This window comes from Myotis myotis, unplaced genomic scaffold, assembly GCF_014108235.1.
Source record: "Myotis myotis isolate mMyoMyo1 unplaced genomic scaffold, mMyoMyo1.p scaffold_m19_p_14, whole genome shotgun sequence".
In the NCBI taxonomy this organism is placed as follows: domain Eukaryota; kingdom Metazoa; phylum Chordata; class Mammalia; order Chiroptera; family Vespertilionidae; genus Myotis; species Myotis myotis.
In genome coordinates, this window is record NW_023416318.1 from 11,405,589 (window position 1) to 11,416,563 (window position 10,975).

Genomic DNA, 10,975 nt, shown 5'->3' on the forward strand with positions numbered 1-10,975 from the left:
TGAACTTTCCTTACCTGAGGGACTGCTTCCTTTGATCACTGCCAATACCACATGCGTTCTAAAGTCTCACAGCTCATTTTAAAAATTAACTATTTCCACAGCTCACTTCTTTTTTTTTTTAATATATTTTATTGATTTTTTTACAGAGAGGAAGGGAGAGGGATAGAGAATTAGAAACATCAATGAGAGAGAAACATCGATCAGCTGCCTCCTGCACACCCACTACTGGGGATGTGCCTGCAACCCAGGTACATGCCCCTGACCGGAATCGAACCTGGGACCCTTCAATCCGCAGGCCGACGCTCCATCCACTGAGCCAAACCGGTTAGGGCCACAGCTCACTTCTTAATGCTCTAGTGCAAAGTGGGGACACACCTAGATCCACTGAACTGGCACCTGGGTGAAGGAAGAGCTATGGGACAGTAACTGTTTTTTGAAAACTCCCCAGGTGATTCTGACACCAGTCAGCCCCACCCACCTCCACAATACCCACATGTGGGATTTCCTTTAGGGGTCCTCAGGGGGGCTTGAACAGGCTGGGTGGGGACCCATACAGCTGGGTAGGGACGCCTGGGCTGGGTGGGGACCCATACAGCTGGGTAGGGATGCCTGGGCTGGGTGGGGACCCATACAGCTGGAGCTGGTCTGCAGAGGCCTAACTCCTAGGCTCTAGGCATCACACCCAAACTCTTCAAATGTTTCACTATACACCTGGCAGTGGGCATTCACTCCCTCACTTGCTCATTCATTCATTCATTCATTCATCAAACACTCAACAGTGCCTCAGTGGGTAAGGTCTGGGTAAGATCTGTGGGGTACACACAGCCTCTTGAGCCTGGGGCCTGGGATCGCTGGTATTGAGCTGGATCTTAAAAGGGCAGGGCCCAGGCGGAAAATACCTCTGCAGCAGTGGACAAAACCTGAACCAGAGTAGGGGCCAGACTCCTTCAGCTCCAAGAGAAGGTACCAGCTCCGAGGAGTGCGCCCCTCTCTTCCCTTGCTATGGGGAGGGGCATGGGCCTGCGGACTAAGAAACCACCAGACAGCTTCCAGGTTAGTCAGCTAAGGAATCTTTCTGAGCCTCTGGGGTCAGCTGGGTGCGTGTGTGTGTGTGTGTGGGGGGGGGGGGGTAGGGTTAGGCCTGAGAGGTAGAGCCCCCAAATTTAAAAATGAACTTCAGCCGGCCAGTGTTGCCCAGTGGTTGGCACCAACCTATGAACCAGGAAGTCACGGTTTGATTCCTGGTCAGAGCACACGCCCAGGTTGTGGGCTTGATCCCCGGTGTGGGCATGCAGGAGGCAATTGATGATTCTCAACATTGAAGTTTCTATTTCTCTTTCCCTCTCTGAAATCAATAAGAATATATTTTTTAAAAAAGAAAATAGCCCTAGCTAGTTTGGCTCAGTGGGTACAGCGTTGGACTGGGGACTGAAGGGTCCTGGGTTTGATTCTGGTCAAGGGCACATGCCCAGGTTGCAGACTCAATCCCCAGTGGGGGATATGCAGGAGGCAGCCGATCAATGATTCTCTTTCATCGATGTTTTTCTCTCTCTCTCTCCTCTCTCCCTTTCCCTTCCGCTCTAAAATCAATTAAAATATTATTTAAAAACGAAAGAAAATAAATAAGAAGGAACTTCCTTCTCCCTCCTTTCTTCTTTTCCCCAACCCCTTCCTGAAAATAGAAGCCCAGGGCTCTCCCTTTTCACACTAAAGGTGGGCAGGGCTGAGGGGGATGTATGAGGAGGGTAGGTGAAATGGGAGACAAAGAGCAAAGTAGGGGAGTCTTGCTGGGAAGCAACAATAATTCTGGGGTGGGATGGGGAGGTGGGCTCTACTTCAAAAGTCGGAGACAACATCCAGGCATGGCCCTGCCCCCCAACACTGCAGGCGGAAGACCTCAGGATTGGGGTGGGGAGCAAGGACAGCTCACTGCATCCTCTCCTCAGCCACCTCTAACCCTTCCCCAGCTGGCCCAAGGCCGAGTCATTCCTCAGTTAACTTCCCTGCAAGCTATCTAGTGACCTGGTCCATCCCTTCCGCCCCCACACCCCAGATCACTGAGAGATGCCCCAGTGACTGGAGAGGTGTCCCCACTCAGGCAACCACCCTGTTACCACCTGGGACCCCAAAGGTGAGGGAGCACAGCTGGGCAGTCTTGGGCATGTTACCAGGGGTGTGCACATATGCTGTGATGGAGTTACTGCAGACACATGTCAGCATAGGAGGCCACGTTCTGTGGGGAGCGGCTGCGGTTCATGTGAAGGAGACCAGAAGGCAATTGCCTGGCGCCCAGCTCCTCAAAGTATGACATGGAGATGCCAGGGTGCAGCAGGACATGGGGCTGTGGTTCTGAGGTGGGGGGCGGGGAAGCAGCAGCTGGGTACCTCCAGGCTTGGCTAACAATGGGCTCGAGCACCAGCCTGCACTGTATTTGAGGGACAAAGGACAGGAATTGGGAGGGGGTGGGGTGCATCTGACCAGCCTAGTCCCAGCTGTCCACCTCGTGGACAGAGGTGCTGGAGGTCCCTGGAATATTACCCTCACTCCCCTGCTCCTCACAGGCCAGCTGCTGCCAGCCCCCAGCTCAGGGGTATTAAAAACACAAAACCAAAAAACTGCCCCACTCATTCATGCTGAAGACAAAGAGAAACCTTGTTTGTCTTTTGGCTAAGCTGAGGCCCCTGCTCAACCCGGCAGCTGGACTCTGGGCATGTGCAGGCATGTATTGTGTGTGTGCTTGCATGTGCCCCTGTGTGTACTCTGGGAACACAGATTGTTAACCCTCTGATCGGTGGCTGCTCGTGGCCCGGAGGCTGGCAAGAAAGTCTCCCTGCCCCGGTGGTGGAGGACCTGGGAGGCTGAGTCCAGGCCCAGGAGAGAGGCCTGGAATTCCCTGTGGCCAGAGCCAGTGGGTCACTAAGGAGGCCGTGGGGTCCATCAGGGGAAGTGATCCTGGCCTTTCTGCTTCTCCAGCTCCATGAGGGCCCCTGAGAGCCCAGAACCCTATAGGACATGAAGACAGAAAGACAGGTCTAGGGTCAATTCCAAGGCTCTTAAATCCCTGGGCTCCTAGAGGACAAATGTCAAGTGTGAGAGGTTCTCGCCACCTCGTGGGGACATGTGGTACTGCTCACTAAGTCCTGGACAACCAGGCTGGTGGGGAAGGAGAAAAACTGCTGGAACATCCACTAGGGGTTGGGCTGGCGCTGACTATCCTCACACTTCCATGGGCACAAGGGGTCTGGTAGGGAAATCCACCCAATACCCACCCAGGCTGGCCCAGCCCCACCTGCAGAGGCAAACCTGATGCCTCAGAGGCTGTCGGACCATGTCTGAAACAACTTAAAGCAGTGATGGCGAACCTATGACACGCGAACTCATTTTTTTGGTTGATTTTTCTTTATTAAATGGCATTTAAATATATAAAATAAATATCAAAAATATAAATCTTTGTTTTACTATGGTTGCAAATATCAAAAAATTTCTATATGTGACACGGCACCAGAGTTAAGTTAGGGTTTTTCAAAATGCTAACACGCCGAGCTCAAAAGGTTCGACATCACTGACTTAAAGGAAGGTTTGCAGGAGGAATGTTAGTGCTCATCTGTCCTAAGGAAAGCCCCGGAAGGGAAGGGCCCTGTCTGAGACCCCACAGCACCTCCATCACAGAGGGAAGTTAGACTGAGGGTTGTTGACTTCAAGGTCCATGCATTTCCCATAGGTCAGTGAGTCCAAGACAAGGTGTCCAGCCTGTAGCCCAGACCTACCGAGGCCCAGAACAAGAACAGCACAGTGAGAGTTCTTGCCTCGGTTTAGCCCGTGGGTGGGCATCTGGGACACGAGGAAGAGATGAAGCTGCAAGTGGGGCTCTGGGCTGATCTGGATCTTGATATTAAAGGGCAATGAATAACAGTAGCTTCTATGGGGCAAATACTGTGCTTAACATTACAAACACTGGCTTATTTAATACAATGGCCCTTTAAGGAAGGCACCTGATAATCCTTTTTTTAAAAAAAATATATTTTATTGATTTTTTACAGAGAGGAAGGGAGAGGGATAGAGAGTCAGAAACATCGATGACAGAAAAGCATCGATCAGCTGCCTCCTGCACACCTCCTACTGGGGAGGTGCCCGCAACCAAGGTACATGCCCTTGACCGGAATCAAACCCGGGACTCTTTAGCCCCCAGGCCGACGCTCTATCCAGTGAGCCAAACTGGCTAGGGCTAATCCTTTTTTTTAGATAAGGAAATTGAGGCACAGAGAAAAAACTTGCCCTGGGTTACAGCTGGTAAGTGGCCGAGCAGGGATCTGTGTATAGCGATTTTGACTCCAGTGAGTAAAAAGGCTCTGAGTGAAAAAAAAAAAAAGCATGATTTGCTTGCTCCCTCCTAGGAAACCCAGCAGGGCACCGCCAACTCCAGCCCAGGGCCTCCCTCCAGCCAGAAGAGCTGCCTTTCCTCCAGGAGGCATGGCCTCGGTGCGCCCTCTGCTGTGCACAGGAGGAACAAAGAGTTCCCTGCTGCTTGGTCAGACCGAGGCCGGAGTCCTGGAGATGGCTGGCAGGGACCAAGCTCTCCTCCCAAATACAGGCCAGAAAGGGGCTGGCTGACCACCACTGCAGAGCCCCCAGCTTGTCCACATCTACTCACCTGCAGAAGGGGGGTTTGGTCCTACCCCTGGTTTCTCAGCGCTTCCCTCTCTTGGAATCTTGCCCACCTTCCCCTAAGGCAGCAGTTCTCAACCTGTGGGTCGCGACCCCTTTGGCGTTGGAACGACCCTTTCACAGGGGTCACCTAAGAACATCCTGCATATCAGATATTTACATGAAGATTCATAACAGTAGCAACATTACAGTTACGAAGTAGCAACGAAAACAATTTTATGGTTGGGTCACAACATGAGGAACTGTGTTTAAAGGGCCAGAAGGTTGAGAACCACTGCCTAAGGCATGTTGGTCCTAGGCCCATTCCAGGACCTGGACCATGGACCAGGTGGGTATAACCAGGAGGGCCCACAACAGGCCCCTGAGGAGGTGGGATCCAGAGCACTGCCATGTGAGCAAGGGGTAGACATGCTGTTATACTGAAATTCAGCGAGTCCAATAGAAAACGCCACAACCAGAGGGTCGAATATTAGAGCTTTTATTTCAAAGCCGACGGCGACCACGAAGGGCTATTGCCACTCGAAACCTCGAGGTCCCAAAATGAAGTTAGGGGTAAGCTTATAAAGGCAAAAAGAGCAAAAAAAACCCTCTGGGATTGGTGCTGTGAGACCCTACGTCAAGGCCTGGCCTGGCACCAGCCCTGACAATTCCATCTGGGAGCGTCAGTTTATGGCCTTCCCAAGGTGGTAACAACGCTTAAGCAAACAGGTCCTGCAAGACAGATGATTTAAGAGGGAGCAGTGACCAGACCATAGACTGATTAAGAACGTACACCAGATTTCCAACACAGGCCCAAATTTCCAGCCCCCCACCCCCCTTCACTTTCCCATTATTCAAGCAAGCATATTTACAGAAGCTAGAAATAGCATAGTTACTTATCTGGTTTAGTTATATCCTGGAATTAACAGGCCAATGGACCATCTGAGCCTGAGAGGAAGTCCTAACAAAATTTATGGGAATGAAAAGGGATGCCTAAGGTTCAGGTGGAGGGCAAGGGGATGAAAGGAGTCAGTTCCTTCAAGGTCCATTCTTCAATGGGAATCCAAGAGAGCCAGGGAAATGACCCATCCCTACAGGCTGGACCCTCATGAGTAAGTCAAGGGTGAGGAAAGGTTAGTCAGGACTGGGGTCACTGTAGGCAAAAAAGCATGAAGGAACAGGTGTCTGGGAATGCCCATCTTGGCCAACTTTGTTTGAACCTGGGCTTGCCACTGGGTGGGACTCGGTGAGAAGAGGCACACAGCCCCACAACTCCTCTGGAAATAAGGGCAGCACCCCATGTTTGGGTTAATTGCCTCAGGAACACCCCGGGGCCCAGCAAACCAGGGGATTAGTCATGGGCCCTGTATCAGAGGCATGACTGTACTCCAGGCACTAATAAAGGACAATTCACACTTTATTTGTAACTGCCTTTGACATGTACAAAAACTCTCAGCCCCCCACCCCCCATTTGGGGAACAAACAGTAGGTTCTGGAGAGAGAAGGTATAAGAATGAGGCTTTGAAGTTCAATAGACGGTCCTGTTACCCTGAGTAAAGGGCATCCATATAGGCTAAAACTTGGCTGTCCTCCCTCCCCGCCAGCCCATCTGTGAATCTACTGGGCCCTCCTTCTTGAAGCAGCCTCCCTCCCTCCCCCCGTGGACTGGCCATGGAAGGAGACCCAACCCCTTCTCTTCAGTGTTTCAACTTCTTGTCCTACTTTTGCCATCCTTGAGATTCTATTCCTGGAGAGAGAACACCAATGCCCATCACTTCTCTCACCTAACTCCCATAAGCCTCCCCCTAACTCTGGGTGCTCAACACAGACTCCTAAGAACTGAGTGCCCCAGTGACCTCACAGCTGGCTGGGTCTGAGAGCAGGACAGTAGGCATGAGTGCTTATCTGTGTAAAGCAGAGTTGGTGGTGCCGTTGTGGCAAGATGTGAGGAGGCACAGGGCTTCTGGGTGTGCCCGAAAGAGGGGGAAGAGAGCCCCAGGAAACCAAGGATAGGGGCTTATTTATCGAAGAAGTCAACATGGGCTCCAGACTTGAACATATCTTTCTGAAGCAAGTTTAGCAGTTTCTGGGCTGACATCTTACAATCCACCAGCTCCCCCTTTGTCTTCAGCTCCTGCAGCCATTTCCGCAAGTCTGGGTCCACAGAGGTCTCCCGGGCCACCTGCTGCATGTCTGTGTCCAGGGGCCCTAGGGGAGAAAAAGCAGAAGATGAGGGGGCCCTGCTATGTGTGTGAAGTGAGGTGGAGTCAAGTGTGGCCAAAGGCAACACTTTATCTTGGCTAATATGTGTGGTCAGAGGCTCCACTCTGTCACTACTGAGCTCAAATTCCAATGCCCACTGAACATGGTTCCTCCAGACCACCCGGTGTACAGCCAAACTTATTATCTCCTGTCCAACCAGCGCCTCCTCCTAAGGTGATGTCAGTGAACTCTTATAGGCACTTTCTGTTTTTCATATCAGAACGATAGCACCCCAGAATCTGGAGTTAATGGGCCTCAGGGGCAGAAAGGAAAGAAATCCCGTGGCTGCAAAAGCCAGCCTCCTGATCCTTGAATGTCTTTAACCACCTGTGCATTCCTGGTGAGTGGGGACTTGCTACTTTGCCAAACAGCGTCCGTCCCCCTCTCCCCCACTTTGGACACCGGTTACAACATTCTTTCAGAGACTGAAATGAAACCACGACCTTCATTCAGGCCCTGGCAGCCTTGCAAAAAGTTCAACTTCCTCCTAATTCCCAGAGTCCGCTGGGATCTAACCCAGTCACATGGCATTCTGGAGTCTGCTCCAGAATGCTTCTTATTTGCGCACTGTTGAATAAGTCCTAGGCTGAGCTCAGATTGGCGGCTGAGTTGCCTGTTGGCTGGAAAAGTAACTAAGTATGTGTTAGGGAGAACTGGGTACTGGAGAGCATGAGGAAGTAGAAATGGCACTGGTCATGAATTTGGAGGTGAAGTTTGATCCTGGGACTTTGATCCTTGGACTTCTGCCACATCTGAACTTTGGTCAGGTCATTCTACCCCTTGGCCTCCAGGGTGCCAAGAGGGAGTAGACTATTGGATCTCTTAGCTGCTCAGACATTAAACAATAGCGGTCACCACCTTCTAATTGCAGCAACCTCAAGCCTCACTTTTCAGAAAGGCACAGTGGCAGCATGGTAGGGCCGCGAGAAACCACACATCACACGATCCCTGACACTTTAACTTCCGTGAGTGCCCTACCTGATTTACCCCAGAATTTCCCCCACCCCCAACCAGTGTTCCAGCACAGCTCAGGCCGATACCGTCAGCATTCAACAATGTCTGTGTGCTCTTCACTCAACTAGCATTTTCTGCAGACTGATTCAAGAGGGTGCTCTGCTACGTGCTGGAGACATGCAGGCATATTCCCTGCCTTCAAGGCTTTCCTATCAAGCTAGAGAAGCATACAAATGACGTGAATATAGTGTGATAAGTCCTATCAAACAATCTGAAGTGCTAACAATTAGGTCGCCCTTCACCATGAGGGATTTTCACATATATTTCCTGATTCAGTCCTCCTAACTGCCCTGAGAGACAAGGAGAATCTTCCGTTTTACATGAGGAAATGGGGTACAGGCTGGAATTCAAGCCCTGTCTCTCAAACTCTAATAGCTCAGACTTTCTGGGCCCACTCTCCAGTTCAGGCAGCTCCCCACTCTCTCTCCCCACCCTCTAACTATGGCTCCCTGCTCCTGCCAGGTCTAACCTCTTTGGACCCTTTATTTCCCTTAAGGAATGATGGCTCATGATTCAGGGACACTATATTTGGAGGGACCAGACTAGGCCCCTTGCCCAGCCCCCAGAGGGGAACCAGCTGGTTCTGGGGGACAGGGATGGCAGTAACGTCCCACCTACCTGGAGCATAGCTCAGCACCCTCACACCAGGCTCCTCTGAGGCCAGCACCTTGAACATCATCTCACGGGCCGCCTTCCCCGCACAGTACAGTGTCCAGCCCTTGAAGGGCTGCAGAGCACAGAGGGAAGAGATGTTAACCACAGTCCTGCTGAGGCCAGGACTGTCCGGGAAGGCCCTCAGGATGCAGGAAGTCAGGCAGAGCATGGAGGTTAAGTTCAGAGCCCAGTAGCTGTTCATTTCAGCAGCATCAGCCAGGTTGACGAAGCCTTTGGACACATCCCCAAGCGTGCCTGAAAAACCAGACCTTAAGAATCACCCAGTGCAAGCGGGCTTTCTCTTCTCCTGGCCCTCTCCAAATTCCTCCAGACACCGCCTTCCCATCCAGACCTATCGGGGCCGTCTCCCTAGGGCTCCTGAAGGCGCCTCTCCCTTGGCAGCTCTGCAGACGCACACACCGGGGGCGCCCACTCACCCCAAGTTGCGGACAGAGAAGGCCCTGGTCTGGGGCTGGGCGAGAACTCTGGGGCCATTTGCAGGAGCGGGGAAATTTCCTACAACTGGGAGACCCACACCCGGACTCAGGCCTCCGCCAGAGGGCGCCGAGCAGGACGATCGGGAAAGTTCCACGGGGTTCCAGGAAAACCTGGCCTTTAACCGGGAGGGGCGGAGGGCGGAAGGCGAATGGGGCGGGGGGCATGGAATGCAATGCGCACAGGGTCCTCCTCCACACCTCAGGGAAACAGCCAGGACTTTCGGGCGTCTTTTCTGACTCTGAGCAGTCACCTTTAAAGTTCCCAGCGCCGGAGGCTGTGAGAGGGAGAGGGAAAGGGCGCTGAGCATTCCCAGCGCCCACCCGGGGAGTCGGTGCCCGCCGGCGGGCGTCCTACCTGCATTGTTGACCAGCAGCACCCGCTGCAGCCCCTCGGGCCTGGGCAGCGCGCGCACGGCGTCGAGGAGCCGCTGCAGGCCGGCCTCGGCGCCCAGGTCGGCGGGCACCCGCACCACGCGCGGCCCGGGCCGCCCGGCGCCCAGCTCGGCCTCCAGCTGCCGCAGCGCCTCGTCGTTCCGGGCGTTCAGGACCAGCACGGAGCCGGGGGAGAGCAGCGGGGCCAGGAGGAGGGTCAGCACCCGGCCGAAGCCGCGGGAGGCCCCGGTCACCACGCACACCGCGCGCCCCAGGCAGCCCTCCGGGCCACAGTCGCCCTCCATGCCTCCGACCCCGCCGGCTCGCGCAGGTACCGGGACCCCGGGGCGGGTCGGCCGCGTAGGGAGTAGGCGGAGACCTCGCCCGACGGGGCGGGGACCTAGGGCCTCGGGCTGCGCCGCCCTCGCACTTGTTTTCTTGGCCGCTGGTGGCCGAGGTGGAGGACCAGCTCCGGAAGAGTCGGTGGCGCCGGGAAAGGGCTAAACCAAAAGGGCGGGGCATCACCCTACCCCCTCCCCCCCCCCCCCCAGGAAATCCTAGCCCCGCTCTGAGCTGGCACGGCTGCACCCTCAGTTCCCCGCCGGCACGCGTTCTCCTCCGCAGTCCAGACCCGACTTCCTTGCACAAGTGACTTCCTCGTGGTCAGGGCAGCTTGCACCGTGGCTCGCATCCTCTTTCAGCCAAAGCCCTAACTGAAGCCCGTGCCAAGTTAGACTTCGGGGTTTCTACCGGGCCTGGGGAGCTCACAGCCCTGTGGGCTACAGGAGGTACCTTCGGGGGAACCGCAGTCGCTCCTCCAAGTGATGTAAAAACCCCTTCTTCCTTATCAGGCCCTAAGCAAGTTGGTGCCAGTGCCAGATTTCTTACTCCCCCATTTCCTAAAGGCCTGAGTACCCCGGGATTCTGTACCCACTCATGCTGCACTCTTCCTAGGGGGCGATTGGGTTTACTCCCAGCTTGAAGTTTGCAGAGATGGTCACCTAAGTCCTATCCAGGCCTGTGGTTCAGGAAACTCACATTTCGGCCTTGTACTTGTGCATCTGTATTCCTTCTTTAGAAAAATGTCTACTCATATCTTCTGCCCATTTTTTTAAAAAATTTTAATTTTTGTTTGTTAATCCTCACCTGAGGATTTTTTTCCCATTGATTTTCAGGGAGAGTGGAAGAGAGAAGGAAAGACAGAAAGAAACATCAGTGTGAGAGAAACACATCCATCGGTTGCCTCCTGCAGGAGCCATGACCAGGGCTCAGGTGGGGGAGGAGCGTGCAACCAACGTAGGTGCCCTTGACCGGAATCCAACCAGGACCCTTTGGTCCACAGGCCAACGCTCTATCCACTGTGCCAAACTGGCTAGGGCTCTTCTGCCCATTTAAAATATATATATATATTTTATTGATTTCAGAGAGGAAGGGAGAGAGAGAGAGAAATAGAAACATCAAGGATGGGAGAGAATCGTTGATTAGCTGCCTCTTGCAGGCACTCCCCTGGGGATTGAGCCTGCAACCCCGGC

General features: G+C 53.5%; 1 protein-coding gene across 1 annotated transcript; it reads right to left on the reverse strand.

Moving 5' to 3' along the window:
- Positions 1-5,127: 5,127 nt before the first annotated feature.
- Positions 5,128-9,937, reverse strand: SPR (sepiapterin reductase). Its single transcript, XM_036334132.1, has 3 exons — positions 9,427-9,937; positions 8,539-8,829; positions 5,128-6,852 (listed from the first exon to the last, which is right to left on the reverse strand). Exons 1-3 carry the CDS (start codon positions 9,746-9,748, stop codon positions 6,662-6,664), a joined length of 804 nt encoding a protein of 267 aa, XP_036190025.1. The 5' UTR covers positions 9,749-9,937; the 3' UTR covers positions 5,128-6,661.
- Between the last annotated feature and the right edge of the window lie 1,038 nt (positions 9,938-10,975).

Excerpts from the sequence above, each read along its gene's own strand:
- SPR (XM_036334132.1), bottom strand. The coding sequence starts at position 9,748 with ATGGAGGGCGACTGTGGCCCGGAGGGCTGCCTGGGGCGCGCGGTGTGC. Across the intron at positions 8,830-9,426 it reads GCTGCTGGTCAACAATGCAG|GCACGCTTGGGGATGTGTCC; the intron begins GTAGGACGCCCG and ends CTGGTTTTTCAG. Across the intron at positions 6,853-8,538 it reads GGTGCTGAGCTATGCTCCAG|GGCCCCTGGACACAGACATG; the intron begins GTAGGTGGGACG and ends TTTCTCCCCTAG.